The sequence below is a fragment of the Cryptomeria japonica genome, chromosome 8 (assembly GCF_030272615.1).
Source record: "Cryptomeria japonica chromosome 8, Sugi_1.0, whole genome shotgun sequence".
Lineage (NCBI taxonomy): Eukaryota > Viridiplantae > Streptophyta > Pinopsida > Cupressales > Cupressaceae > Cryptomeria > Cryptomeria japonica.
In genome coordinates, this window is record NC_081412.1 from 654,607,082 (window position 1) to 654,623,174 (window position 16,093).

Consider the following 16,093-nt stretch of genomic DNA (forward strand, 5'->3'; position numbering starts at 1 on the left):
ATTGTACTAGAACACTATTCAATCTTGAGACAAGAATGATGAGTGATGGATATAATATCTTTGTTTTTCTTGAGGTTACCACATGTACTCCAACAACTCCACAAGTGCACTTGCATATTTTTATACAACACACTACCTTACCCAAATTAATATGTAGTTATGAGTTTTCCTCCAGATGACTTGTAGTTGGAACCATAGTTCACAGACTCAGACTTGGAGAGTACTCGGCAAGCCCAAAATTTTCCACTCAGCAAAGACTTGGCAAATACTCGACAAAAACTCTACAAAAAATTGGCAACTTAGAAAGTACTAAAAATTAAAATTTCTTAGAAAACATTTATATTCTGCAAAATTCAATTACAAAATGTATTAAATTGAAAATTGACATCTCCAAAGAGAAAATGCATGGTTTTACAGCCGAAAAATCATGTTTTAACCTACATTTTACCCGCATTGGCATTTTATTGATGTCTTTCCTGTGTCTATAAAAGCTTGTGAGTTAAACTTGTAAAAACTTGCAAAGCAAATAAATAGAGAGTACTCACAAAGTTTGTAAACTATGGTTGGAACCATAGTAACATTGGACTAAGACAGGTCTCCATGCTAAATTGTAACACCTAGAACTCATTGCAACTTATTGTCTAGCTATTTTTAGTTGTTTAGTTGTCTACAGACAAAATATTGCTAGCATGAACTAACACAAGCTCATCAATTTTTCTAATTGGAATTTAAACCAAAAACTCTCTGAAAGTGAATGGAACACCATATTTCCAACAATTTTAAGGGCTGCAATGGTATTTGAAGGGTTTTCAAGATGTTTTCTCACACTCTTCTATCCTTGTTTTGTTTTTTTGTTGCATAATTCCATATCGAGTATATCTTATCTTTCAAGGACTATTTTTGTTGGAGTTGATGATTGAACCCCCACAGCACCCCAAAGATCACTTGTAATTAAAACATTTTTATCACACGAATTTTTTTTTTTATTTTCTATGAAGCCCAAGATTTCATTACATGTAAAAAGATAATTACTACAACAAACAATGATAAATCTTTGATATAAGGATAAAGATGAAACACTAGATGACGATTAAATTAGATCATGTCAAGTGTCTTAATTCTATGACGAGAGACAAAAACACATGACCTATGTAAGCTTAAGCATGCTTGTATAAATAGGTTCTTATAATAATTAATTATGTGATTACCTTTCTCGCACAAACAAATTTTATTCCTAGCAAGTTGACTTTGCAGATTTCTACTTAAGCACTAGAATAGTGAAAAGGAACTCATTTTCCAAACCTCGAGTTAAAATCATAGGAGAATCAATTAAATTATTGTTGAAGGCTTGAAACACAAAGGATTGACATAACATCAAATCGAGGGTTTCATCAAAATCCTCGAGCAAATTGTAGACTTGAAGTAGAGTTTCATCATTAAAATGATTGTGAATTAATCATGGTTAGGGTTTAAGTTTCAAGTCATCATTGGGTTCATGGTGGGGTTGTCATCTGAGCAGAGATTAGAAAATCGCCACAAACTTGCCAAACTCGACGAGTCCGAGCCCGAGACATGCTCGCCGAGTGTCTGGAGCTCAGACTCGGGCTCGGCTGAGTTTGGTGAGCAAACTCGCCAGAATCGCCCAGTTGGCGAGTTTGGCATAAACTCGCCAAACTCGGCGAGTCCAGTGCCTGAAACTCGGCTATTGGCTGGGTTAAGTAAAATCACAAAAAAACACATTTTAAAAAGTTTTTTAAGAATGAATGGTCTCGTCTTTGTTCATTACAACCTCCGCTTGAGAATGAGAAAAATTAGGGGTACAACATGTCAGCCAATAGAAAAATAACACCCGACGCCTTTATTAAATAACCCCTTGACCCCGCAAGGGGCGATGCCCTTTGACCCCACCTTGGAGGCACTGCCCCCAAACCCCCGTCGAAAAATATGGGGGGAAACTGCATCGATAGAAGTAGGGAAAATTTAACCTCCGAGTCTGACACTGGTTGGATCGACCAGGTAGATATAGAGGCCGAGACTGTAGCCATGGCAGAGGAGGAGCGAAGAGCACGAGCACAGACAGGAGATTTAGAGGCAAATAGTGACACGGATGTTCCTGATGTTGGTGAGCATGGCATGGTGTCACAGGGAGCGGCTATGGCTGTCAAATTATCCAGGACCTACCTTAGACGCCTTCGCAGGGGGTCGGGGCCGGGGCCGGGGCTGGAGGGTGCAGCCGTGCAGGCTCCTTTGAGCCATAGGCTTGTAGTTGTATTTACCTTTGGTATTTGTATGAAACATTTGATGATGATCATATGATGACATGGATTTTTATTCCATGAGTTTTGTAATATTGTATACATTTGACAATATTTATATATCTATGTTATTTCCTTCAGCTACAATTTGCGTTTATGCTTGTGTGATTGATGTGTACTTGTGTATGTAATCAAATGAGCCAAGTTTGATGATGTTATTGTGTTTTTAAGGTGTATTCAATAAAGGGTGCCTAAAACAAGTTTTAAATCTTTAAAAATCTCTAAATTTCTTGAGTTTTTCACTTTCCTGAGTCCAACCGAGTCTGAAGCCGAGTCTGAGCTGAGTCCAAGTCCCGTTTCTTTGCATCTGAGTCATACTCATAAAGTCAGCCAGAAGTCAAAGATTGTAGAAGATTCAACAGATTTGAGTCCAAAAAGCTGTTGCCGAGAATAATCATTATGTTATGTTGTTATATTATGTGTATGTTGTTGTCGGTAATAATGAGTTACGGTGGTCAGTTAGTTAGCCGACGGGTAGGTAGTTGGAGTCGCGACGGTTGTGTCGCACCCCTTCGGGTATTATATATTGTGTACCTTTTCTTCGAAGTAGGATCATGATAGTCGTGTCAAATGTAATGTTATAAGCACTTGATGTACATGGACTGTTGAATTAATACAGAGGCTGGTTATTTAATATATTTCCATTATGTTCTGTGCATTTACTTTCTGCATTTAACCGTTTACCCGAGAGGGCAAACATTTGGCGCCGTTGCCTAGACGAACTCGGGAACGGAAGACATGGATGGTGCACGGACACAACGGGCCTACCCATCGGTGAGATTTACCCAGAGGCCAACGACGCGCAAAGGGAACAATCGTCGTGGGACGCAGAGCGTGATGGCAAGAGGCGAAGGGGAAATTGAACCTTGTAATAATCCCGACACACTGCTGATATAAATTGTGGCCGAAAGGCAAAATAAAAATAAAAATAATAAAAGTGTTTTTGTGTACATGGTGTGTGTTTGCTGTGTATGGAAGTGACTTATGCCCAATAGACTAAAGAAGGACAAAAATAAAAAGATACAGAGTGACGAATGGGAAGTGGCACAAACCGTGTTGAATCTCAGACAGCAGATAGAACGAAGGCGTAGGCTAAGGTAGCTTGCCGAGGGACGACCGGCCGAGGGGTTGTCCGAAGGGAACCCAGGAGGTGTCACGGAGGTTGCGGAGGCAAAGATAGACGGAGAGAATTACACTGTCGTAGGGTTGCCCGAAGGGAACGAAGGAGGAGTCACGGAGGGTGCCGAAGGAGAACTCTACAGTTCGCCAAAATACCACTATAGGGTAAGAAGTTGGGAAGAGTTGGTGGAACAAACAAGGCGAAGCCTAAACCTGATCGACGCTACCAGAGACTTGTTAAAGAATTTGTCCATTTCAGAGGACAACCGGAGGGAGACAGCGGAAGGTGACGGTACGACCGAAGGTGCCGAGGGAGCACAAGGGTACCGTATGAGAGGCAATTTGTTCGGTTTGGTGTCAGTAACTTTTTCCGGAGGACCCACGAGTGGAGGTTCAGTTGCAGGAGGCGGAGGATCGGCAGGTACAAGCACACAAGGAATTAGAGGAGCAAGACCCAGCGGTGGGATGGCGAGTAAACAAAAATTGCCAAAGTTCACAGGGGAGGGCAAGGAAGACCCCTTACGGCACTGCCGTACATGTGAAACCATTTGGTCCGCCAACGGAGTAACAGACCAGGATGACTGGGTACAGCAGTTCCCAGCCACGTTATGAGGAGTTGCCATAGATTGGTACTTCGATGTGGACAAGCAAAAAGTGGCCACGTGTGCCAATCTACAGAAGGAATTCACGAGGGAGTTTCGGTTGCTCCGTGATGACAATGAAATTGTAACGGAGATATACAGTACCAAACAAGGTACCAGGGAGACAGTACGGGCATATAGTCGGAGGCTGAAAGAACTCTTGGGTAAAATGGAAAGCCAACCCACAGATGGATTGAAGAAACGATGGTTCGTTGAAGGGTTGAAATCCTCCCTACGGAGGAAGATGAAAATTGTACCCCCGACGTCATATGACGACGCTTATAATAGGGCGATGGACCTGGAGAGCAAACACAAAACATCAAAGAAGAAGAAAAGTAATAAATCCTCATCCGAGGACGATGACTCTTCACAGGAAAGCAGCAGCGACGACGAGGCTGGTAAACGGGTGCAAGCGCTCCAGAAAGACATGGAGTGAATGAGAAAGGAATTCAAAATAATGAGAAGCACTGGTCAGAACGAAGGGGACATATGGTGCACTGAGTGCAAAGAGGAAGGGCACACAAAGGGTACTTGCCAAAAGAAGGCATTCTGTGAGATTTGCCAAGTGATGGGAGACTCCACCAAGGAGTGCCCATACAACATGAAACCTCGAAGTACGCAAATGAAGTAGGTGCTGTTCACGGAGCAGGCCACAACATCCGCACCAGCGGGTACCGGCCAACATACTAACACAACGGCATCATCTGGAGGATACCGGGACAACAGACGCGGCGGCGGAAGGAATAGCAACAATAACAATAACGGAAGCCGTATCCAGTATGACGCCAAGGGCCGGCCAATTATCCAATGTAGGGCCTGTAATCAGTGGGGGCACTTCGCTCGTGATTGCACGAAGGAAGCCACCCCTCAGCACCTCTGCCGTCGGTGTGGGCCAGGCGACCATGAGGATGCAAATTGCCCGCAGGCAGGGGTTAATCTCCTCAACATTGAGAAGGCTGAGAAGATTGGTGAGAAAGAAGTACTGGCGATCACCCGCGCCCAGACGAAAAAAGCCACTTATCCCGACCCTCGTACGGAGAAGGAGAGATTATGGGAAGCAAAGGCCAATATTGAACGTGAGATGACGACCGAACGACGGGACAACGAGGTGGCGAGTACATCATTCCGTACGGAAGCGGAAAATAACATCATTGGGCAAATCTTGCAGATAGAGGTGCCGATAAAGGTAAAAGACCTTCTAGACTCTATGCCACAATTGAGGACTGCCATCCTCACCAATGTGCAAAGCACCGCATTGTCGAGTGCACCACAGGTAGGGGTTCCCGCCACTGCATCGTCGAGTGCACCACAGGTAGGGGTTCCCGCCACCGCATCGTCGAGGGCACCACAGGTAGGGGTTCCCGCCACCGCTTCGAAGAGTACACCATAGGTGGAGGTTTCCGTCAGCCCTTCGACTGACCCGATGTTACTAGCCTTGAGCAGTGGTAGACACCCAACTGTGGTAGAAATGGGTATTCGTGGGACCATTCTGAAGGACACCATTGTGGACGGGGGATTCGGGGTGAATGTACTACCAGAAGAAACATGGAAGCCGCTGGGGAAGCCCACCCTGTGGCCACCCACATTCAACCTGGTGGGAACAGACCAACACGACATTAAGCCACTCGGCCTGTTGATGGCCCAGCAAGTGACAATTGGTACGCAACCATTCTTGTTAGATTTCGTGGTTATTCCCTCGAAGAAGAAAGGCTATGACGCCATCCTAGGGAGAGCGTGGTTGATCAACGCGAGGGTAAACCACAACTGGAAGAAAAATACACTTTCCATGGAGAAGGGAGGGCGGAAATATACCATTGACCTACACACCCAAGATGTCGGCGAAGAGCTCGCCTCTTCCGACGCAGACTCAGAGGACTCTAATAAAGGGGAAGGGGGTCTCGATGAAAGCAAGGGCAAGAACGCGATGGAGCCGAATAGTGAAGGGGTGCTTGAATTGGAGGGATGTTCTGAAGATGAGGTATGCTCACTTAACGGGCTCTTCCACTGGCAAATGGAGGATTACAAAATGTTCCAAAGCTACAGGCTCGAAGTAGAGGAACCAGAGCAACCAACAGAGGTGTACCTGCCGGAATACAAAGAATATTGGAAGGGAGATGCCCCAAACCTTGGCGACGTAGATAATCCGAAGAGTGTTGGCAACGATTGGAACCCTGTGTGGAAGAGTGCAGTCTTCAAAATCTTTATTATTCTTCTTCTTCTTATGTACGGGAAGGAGACCATGGTCCCTATAGAATCTGTGGTTCCAGGTCTTCGGATGGACATTGAAAATAGATTGGCCACCAATAGGTACAAATTGAAACCCTACCACGCGAAGCGCACAGGGGACCCGAGAGGCTGAACGGACACCCGAGGGCCCGAAGGGGGACCCGAGAGGATGGAAGGGGACTTGAGAGGCCGGGCAGGTGACTCGAGAGGCACGGGACAAAAGTAGGAGACTTTTGGGCGAGGAAAACCGAGAAGGATGAAGGGCGATCCCAAAGACAGGGGACTCGAGCCGAAGACTCTCTAGACAACTTATAATAAAAATAAAAACCAAAAAAAAAACCGTACAGTCGTACGAGACAGTTAACTATACGACAGGAAAAAAATTGTGAAAAAAAACCACCGCACGAGGCCGTACGACAGATGATCATACGGCTAGAAGAAAGAAAAAAAAAAAAAAGAAGAAACACGTGAGGCCACCGGCTCCACCGAAGGTGGGACCACCGACGGTGGATGCCACCGAAGGTGGATGCCATCGTGCGGTGGTCAACCGCACACCCAGCATAAACCCCCGCACAGCCGCACACGCCGCGCACAAAGCCTCACAGCCGCTTCGTCGTCATGGTCCGCCGTACGGTGGAGGGGTGTAGGCCGCACGGGAAGGTAGCCGCACGATCGGAGGTACTAGTGCTGTTGTTGACCGTACGGGGAGGTTTTAAAAAAAAAAACGACGACGACCTGAGATTGAAAAATGATTCGATGACATCTGGAGCCTGGACATTGGAAATTTTGGAGTGTAGAAGAAGGGTTTTGACATCATAAAATATCATAGAAATGATGCGCGCCATGAACTTTCGTGGGGTTTTGAAGGTTGTAAATTGGTGTTGGGGGAGCGCACCTGGGGCGCTGCCCCTCGACCCCCAGTTTATTTTTGAGCTATAGAATACCACGGGAAGTGTTGTGGTTGTCCGTACTGTGAGAAAGAAGCCAGCTAAGCATTGGCGGGGAAGCCATAAACCGTAGAGGGAGACGGATTTGGAGGTTGGGAACAAACAGAGTTTGAGGGAAGGCATTGCAGGTCCGCGCAGTTGTATGACACCAGGGAGTTATTTAGTTCAATTTTTAGCCTTTGGGGAGTGTGATGGAGGATTTGAGGTGTCTCCTAGCATTTGTGTCAGCGGATTGTGGCCACCTCCAGGCATGACTGGTACGCTTTGAGGAACTCAGAGTATGTCTCGGCTGGACGTGAGGTTGCCTTGGTGGATGCACAGAGGGCTTGGGAGGAGCTGACCACTAGGTTGGAGGCAATAGTTGCGTGAGACTTAGTTCAGCGTACCCAGGAGTTGGATGCCGGGAGAGCAGCATGGGTGGCTATCGAGGACAAATTGGCTAGGGAGACAGTATCATTTGAGTAGCAGTTGGTGGAAGCTGCGACTGAAAAACGTGTTTGGCAGACAAGTTTGGGTTAGGCACAGGAGGACTGTGATGTCAAAGGAAGCAATAATGGTGAAATCCGCACTTGAGCATCGGATGGTAGCAGAAAAAGGTTTTCAGGCGAGGACGTAGCAAGTGTATAAGATCCGGGCCCGACTGGCGTCAGTAGTTCTTGCCATTCATCTCTATTTTGTATTAAGTCGTCGGAGTCGACTTCTTTTCTTGGGGGGGATGATGTTGCCGGGAATAATCATTATGTTATGTTGTTATATTATGTTTATGTTGTCGTCGGTAATAATGAGTTACGACGGTTAGTTAGTTAGCCGACGGGTAGGTAGTTGGAGTCGCGACGGTTGTGTCGCACCCCTTCGGGTATTATATATTGTGTACCTTTTCTTCGAAGTAGGATCATGATAGTCGTGTCAAATGTAATGTTATAAGCACTTGATGTACATGGACTGTTGAATTAATATAGAGGTTGGTTATTTAATATATTTCCATTATGTTCTGTGCATTTACTTTCTGCATTTAACCGTTTACCCGAGAGGGCAAACAAATGCTTTAGAGTCCTAGATGGACATTCATGTGCAAATTTTTTTTTTTTTTAGCATCAAATGTATTGGGGAGTTGTTAACTTCAATGGTGTCTGTTTCTAGGGAATGGAATAGAGTCTAATTTTAGGCCTTTATTATTGAAAAAGGTGCATATCAAATTTTCAAAGAATAGGAAGCTACATTGTTAGAACTATACAAGATTTCATTAAAATTTATGTAATGTGCATAAATTATAATTTAAGATCTTGTAGTGTACATACTTGTGAATTGCTTTTGATTATTTTGTCCAGGTTTAGTTAGATCTTAGGGAATTTTCCTTATAATTTGAAGAATGGATTTATTGTTTGTGCCGTTCCATTTTGGTTTGTCTTAAAAATGACATAAACTACTAAAATATTCTAGCTAAGCAATGAAATTATATGCTAGCATTTTGAATATTTAGATGAGAGAGACGATTGGTTGTTCTAAATTTTGGTGTTGTATCATGTGGTAGTCCCCCATTTGGCTCTCGTGTATGTTTGGCTTGAAAAGACATCCCCTTCAATATAATTTAGTAGGTGTGTTAAGGATTGATAGAAGCTTGAGGAACACAGTAAGTTCTAGCTAAGGATCAAGAGGGAAGCCTTGGTCATGGAGCATATCTCTATCCTTATTGGGAAGCATTGAAAAAAGTATAGACATGCACCCTTCAATGGAAATGGATGGGCTCTAGACTCTATAGTCATAAAATGATATTCAAATTTTTAAACATCTGCCGTCATCAAATAATGCAGACCTTTGAGGGTTTTAGTGAATTGTTGACTTCCCAAACTCCCTCACTAGGATATCTGAAATTGTAATAGACTAGGTCAATTTTCTTTATTTTTGCCATTGTTTTGAAAAAAAGCACCAATAAACGAAAAATGCAAGAAATTGGTTGTTTTTTGAATCAGATTAGAGACCATCTAAATACAATAGAATTTATAATGCAAATCAAAGGAAATTAATTACAATAGTGCTGATAAAGTTTATTAACCCAAGTTTAGTGATGAAATGTATAAATGTAACTAGAAGACATAATGGCTCTTCATGTATCGAAAATATCCGTCGTACAATGTTGCTGCATGCCTCGCAAGCTAAAATACAAGAACCCAAAATTGAATCTGCTGAAAATAGGCCTTCTGTAGCAGTATGACCTATTTGGCTGAGTGGTATGACTCCAAAAGAGTCCTGAAACTTATTTGTTCCCTGCAAATAATGCTATGGGAACTTGCATATTGGTACAGCCTGCCAAAACACACTAAAATGCTCCCAGAAATTGTTGTGACCCCCTCTTAATAATAAACACCTCACTTCGTAACATGTAAAGTTTGCAAATGTATTAGGATTTTGGGCAACTGGGGTTTGGAGACCCTTACACTACAAAAACTCCAAAACCCTCCTCCACAAACTCACACAAACCTCATCAAAACACTTCGCTTACCTCCAAGCTCCTGAACATCCACTCTAATCTGTATGTGTAGGGTTTAGGGAAGAAACTCCACCTTAAATATGCATTTTAACACCAGAATATGAATTGCCTCATTGAATCAGCAATAGATCTGTACAACTTGGTTGGATAAGAATGCTCTTGAAAAATGATGGCAATAGGTTATAATAAACCTCCACAAATATCAACATATCCTGTTCCTTTTGGTGTAGCTTGTGATAGTGACAAAATCCTTGCAAGGGTGGTGGCTAGGTGTAAAAAATACCTTGGAAAGATATGACCATACAAATCATTTCAGCGATACTTTGATAATATTTGCAAGCAAATGACTTAATAAACTTTCAATCTTCAATTTTCAACTCCACTGGAAACCAAAATGAAAACTTGGAAAATGATGTTTCATCTCTCCAATGCAAATCTCCACAAATCTTCTAACATGCAGCACACCTGTGAATCCTGGATGAATCCACTCACAAAATTGCTAGGAGGGTTTTCGTCCTAGGCCAGAAAAAAATGAATAGTTGCTCAATCTCAAGGTGGGGTTTTTGAAAATAAAATGCCAAGAATATCTGTTTCTCTTCTTTAACTCTCCTTTATATACCTTTTTGAATATTTGAAATATTATATTTCATTTTCCCCTTCTAAAATGACTTTTGTAAATTAACTTTACTTTTGGCCCCAAAGTAATTCACTTTTTAATAAACCGTCCAAATGAATAAATAATTAAAATATAAGTTGCTTGTAAAATTAGTGTTTTTAGACAATTTAATTTAATTAATTAATTATTTACTTGCCACATCCCAATTAGCCTAGGAGAATTAATATAGGCCAAGGTTGTCTGCCAACTGTCCATTACAGAAATGCCCCCTCCAAATTCTTTGTTAGCGGTGCACAGGATGATCAATTTGACGAGGATGTTAGCTCTTACGTTTCCATCAAGTCATAAGTAGGACTGCATACATCTACGGAGAGTCTCTTTGTCTTGAGGCATCAAGATTAGATCTCTTTGTTGTCTCGTGCTTTGTGTTAATCCTTCTTTATTTCGCATATTTGTGCTAAGATTTGTCTTAGTGAATGAATGTACTTAATTAAATTATACTTGAAGGAAAACAATTTGGTTTCTTAGTTTTATTAGTTTAGGTCCTATGTATAATATTGAACACAGCCATATTTGTTAGTTGTGGAAGAGGTTTATAGATCTTGGCTATCTTTATGATTTTCAAGTTTACTTTTTATACATGCAGGTTTTTTCAAGAATTCTTTACTTGGGATTCTTCAATGGCGTTGGTCCCATACGCACTCAATCAAAAATGGTATGTAACAAATAATTGCTTTAAATGGTTTGTTTTATTTTCATTTTCTACATGATAAAATGTTACATTCATGCATGGAAAGGTCCTAGATTGGTTACGTGTAATATATAAAGCTGACCCTTTCTAGTACATTCATAATATTGTTTATTCCAAATCTAAATCTGAAATATGTCTGGTTGAACTTGTAAATGCAAATATGTTCAGAGACTGCTAGAACTTGAGACATGCCAAAATTTCTGTTTTGTGTTACAGAATATACTGAAAAGGCACCCTAAACTTGCAAAAATCCCATACTAAAATTCCAATGCAGAGAAGAAACACTAATTAATGATGAGGAAAAGTAGGACTGAATATTACTATATTGCCATTGACCATGTTAGACTGGAGATAAGCATATTGTTTCAACAGCTTCAGTTGGGAATCCATATGCTGTAGTTCCATTTAATTTCATTTTGAAAAATGACTATAGTTTAGCTCTGCATTGATTGGAATTTGTAGTCCATCAACAGAGCAAGATGTAACAGAACTGCATGACTCATATATATATATATATATATATTTCGTGACTATATACAAACAGCAGAAACAATATTAGATTGAATGTGATAAATTGGAATCACGCAGTATATGGTGTATTTAGCATATCATCTGCAGATCAATAACACAGCATACAAAGTAGTTTGATTCAGATAGTTCTTCATACTCAGCAGTAGATCGAATATATATAAATCAGACTGGAGTCTATTTATATTATATTGTGATCAAAACTATTTTTTTTTTAAAATACCTGTCTATTATAAATCTGATCAAAATTTAATAGGAAGTATGCACATAAGACATGTAAGGCTTGAACCAATACACAAATACACATAAGGTACAAAGCATTTATAAGAAAGGCACTCATGGAGTGGACACATAAAGACACAAGGCATACATGCTGAAAAACATATCAAACATGAATCAATCACATGAATACATGTAGTAAAGAATACATGAAGCATACATTAGGAAGGTACATGACAACATTGAGCAATCTCATAAGCATTCATACAAAACACACATATATAATGGAGCACTTTTCCTTTGAATATACATCAGGCATATAGTAAACACATAAAAATCTGCAAATTATGAAGTGTATATGCATTTAAGAGGAATCTACATAAGGTACATGAATACACTTAAAGCATGAAGTAGATACTTAAGGCAATAAGTACACACGTAAAACATAAAGTATACACATTGGGCAATAGAGAATGTACATGAATATGCTTAAAGCATGAAAACACATGAAGTATAAATTATGCATGTAAGGCACATAAATATGAGCAAAGCGTATACGTAAGCACTCATATACACATATGAAACATAGCCATTGTAAGGCATGAATATACACACGACCTGAGTCATACACATAAAAACACTTACAACATAACCATAAATATGAAAACACGTAAGGTGTAAAACACCCATATGGATACACATAAGTCATAAGGTACAAACATGAATACACATAGGACATGAAGCGTACATACAAATATATTCATTCAAGGCATACAAATATATTTAAAATGAATACTCATTGAATAGCTGCAAGGCGTGAATCATAAATTCACGTAAGGCATGAAATATACATGTCAAGCATAAGGCAATGAATACCATCAAACACGTAAAGCACGAGAAGTACACTCTAATACCCACCAGCAGACATCAAGCATGCATGAAGAGTGTCCTCATGGGGTAAACATGTGTGAGGCAAACACAAGTACACATAAGAGTATGCAAAGAAAAAATACACTTAGAGTAAGCATGTAGTTTAAAGCACACTGGATTGACCCATGTTTGCCACTAAATTCATTATCTTGGGATTCCCTCTAGTTATTCCCTTATTCTAGATTAATCAAAAGTAGAACCATACATGGAGCGCGCACACACACACACACACGTGTGCGTGCGCGAATATATATATATATACATGAAGGTATACCCATAAAACAAGCATTGATAGATTCCTTCCTATTGACGAGAATGTTTCCTTGTTTCATCTTTTACCTTGCAGGATGGCAGGATCAAAGCTCTGATACCATTTGTAATGTCCCCAAGTTATAAGCTGTCAATTCCCAAGAAGAGCAACATCTATGTTACTACCTTCTAACTATATTAATTAAGCATTATTAACTAATTTTAACAATTTATGATGCCATTAACTAGCCTAAACCCAAGACTTTCTAACCTCATTCCTAGAAGAGTGCTTGGCTGCCTAGGGTGCTTGACACCACCTCCTTAATGCAGCCTGGATTATCAGAAACTCAGTCCATTCACCCTTGGGGCCCGCAGCCCAAATTACAGGATCATGAGTTCTTTCACCCTTGGGGCTCTCTACTGGAGTGGTTTTACTCCGCCCTTCCCTAACAGCACCCATCTCCCTTGGGGAATAGAAGGTATAGAACTGATTGTGATTTAGGACATTTTAAGAACATATTATTGATGTCTCTGATATTACATAATTATCAATCTGAATTGTCCTATTGGTTTATCTTATTATTGACACTTCAATGTAAGCATTGTTCACATAGCACAAATTTAATATATTTAATAGTAACAGTGTTCCTTGATTTATTTATATATATATTTATATTTTATGGATTCAATATCACTGGTAATATAACATATATATATACATTTATATAGTTTTATTTATTTTTTCAGATATAAATGTATATATATGTATATATATTTATATATATATATATATATGTAGAAAAATTACCAGATAATGTTATAATTATAATTACTGTATTTATATCATTATTAAATTCTGCATAATAACATTACCGGGCTTCATATATTAGAATCATATTCCTATGCATACCACCAAGAAGAAGGATGTTATCGTCTGAAACTTAATGGTAGTTCTGAAACAATTGGTTCGATGCTCTTCCTTTGTTTCCATTTTATTTTTCCTCTCTCCTATTCCCCCCCTCTCGAATGAGTATGGGTTCTTATTTAAATACCCATATATCTGATCGGTTGCCTCGTTTTGAGTGGGCATGACTGTTTGATTGACTTGATAATAATTTATAAGTAACCACCAGTCAAGTATTAACAGCCACCAATAATTATTAACCTCAATTTGCATATTTATAAATATATACGGTATGGTGCTGTAGATTATAAAATGATCGATGGCTATGGTGCCAGTGATGTATGATGATGATTAGATAATCTTTGGAGTCTCAAAATTATGTAATCACTATATATATATATTTATTTATTATTGTTAATAGCATATTTATTTAATTATTATTGTTATGATTATAATTAATATGTATTTGAAAGTACAAATAATAATTATAATTAATTGTTATAATTGATGGTTTTGATTTATAGTAATGTAGTCTAATTTATGGAGTCTGATTGATATACTTTGATTGACTGCTATCTAAAAGGTTCATTAGAATCTTTATTTTGAATGAACAATAAATTTATATACATAAATATTAAATATATTCAGATATAAATTGTTATTGTTATTTTTCAATACAGATATCATTATATTTTACTGAACTAGTTACAATATGGATTGCACTACTGATCGATATAGGATGGGGACATGTCACACTAACCCAGATTACACAAGTGAGCACCAACTCTTCTCGACTTACAAACTGCACGGATGAAGCACCCACTCCACCAAATGATGCTCCAACCTCAAAAAATTTCCTTTTAAATGTTTCTCTTATTCAAATTTGAAAGACTCTCCGTCTCACAGCTTCAATAATCTAATCTCTAATCTATTTAACGCTACTTGCCAAACCCTTATATATCAGTCCTTTGTTCCACAGAAAGAAAATAAATAAAAATCAACAATGTGAACACGTTTCAATCAGATTGTAGACAATATAGGAACTTAGTTTCTGTTTTGAATATGCTGCACCCCTATTCAATATCCACCCATGATATGTGTAGAAGTTGAGAAAGCCAACTTCACAGACCCCGAAGATCACCTGCATGCAAATAACCTGTCACAGAAAGAAGAGATGGAGACAAACAAGCAAGGGTGCTCTGAAAGCTGAAAAAATGTATTCATCCGAGAGAGAGATAAATTACAATGATGAATCCTTATAAAAGGATATTGTGCAACCCTAAAAGAAACCCTAATAGGTAGACATTTAATAATTATATTAATTATTAAATGTCACAAATGCAAACTAAAGTGAAATCTTAAGAGAGGAATAATGGTAATTTAATCAACATGATTAAATTAAAACCTTTACTCTAACACCCCCCCTTAAGATGAGCAAAAGTGCAGTTACAAACATGTACAAGAAAGCAAAGGCAACTACAATGCAAGAAAGTAAACTTGGGTCCCGGCAACAAGGCCTGATCAGGTACCCAATTACAACCAAATCTCTGTAAAGTGGAGAAATAGAGAAAACATCATGGGAAAAACTCTACTCCAAAAAGAGATGAAAGAAATAAATGCACTAATAACAGAAGGATAGGAGGTGGATAACATGATACCCCCCATAGACAACTTCTATCATATAAGTACATATACAATGGTCTCCAGAGGAGAAAAAGAAAGAGACTAGAAGCCCCCCCACAATGAAGAAACTCCTGTCGCACATATGGATGCCTGAGGTAGAATCTAGAAAGAGATCCTGAAGCGGCATATAATATTCCTCCCCTTGGGAAGAAATGGATCCAAAGGACGAAGATGAAGAAACCCTGTGAAGAGAGAAGAATCAATCTGTCTCAAGATGTGTGCCATAATAGGATGCTGAAGAATCCCTCTGTCTGAACTAAAACAAAAGATGTCAAATCCAAACTGAACTGAAGACTCAAAAACTGCAACCTCTGAATGCACAGATGATGGTGGGCTAACAGCTGGAATATGGCTGTCAACAAAGAGGAGCTGAAAATCCTCAAAGTAATCCTCCAAGTCTGCAATATAGGACTCTACAAACAAAGACGAAATGCCTGCAAGATAAGAATCCCAAGTAGCCATGTCTGAAAGATGTAT

At 39.7% G+C, this 16,093-nt stretch overlaps 1 protein-coding gene across 8 annotated transcripts in view; it reads left to right on the plus strand.

The window, feature by feature from the left end:
• The window catches only part of LOC131051999 (uncharacterized), a 156,818-nt gene that overhangs the window by 20,647 nt on the left and 120,078 nt on the right, over nucleotides 1-16,093 (plus strand). For all 8 annotated transcript variants that reach the window (XM_059209632.1, XM_057986598.2, XM_057986599.2 and 5 more), the window contains one exon: nucleotides 10,999-11,067. In XM_059209632.1, coding sequence (XP_059065615.1) covers nucleotides 10,999-11,067 — 69 coding nt within the window. The remainder of the gene's footprint in view (nucleotides 1-10,998; nucleotides 11,068-16,093) is intronic.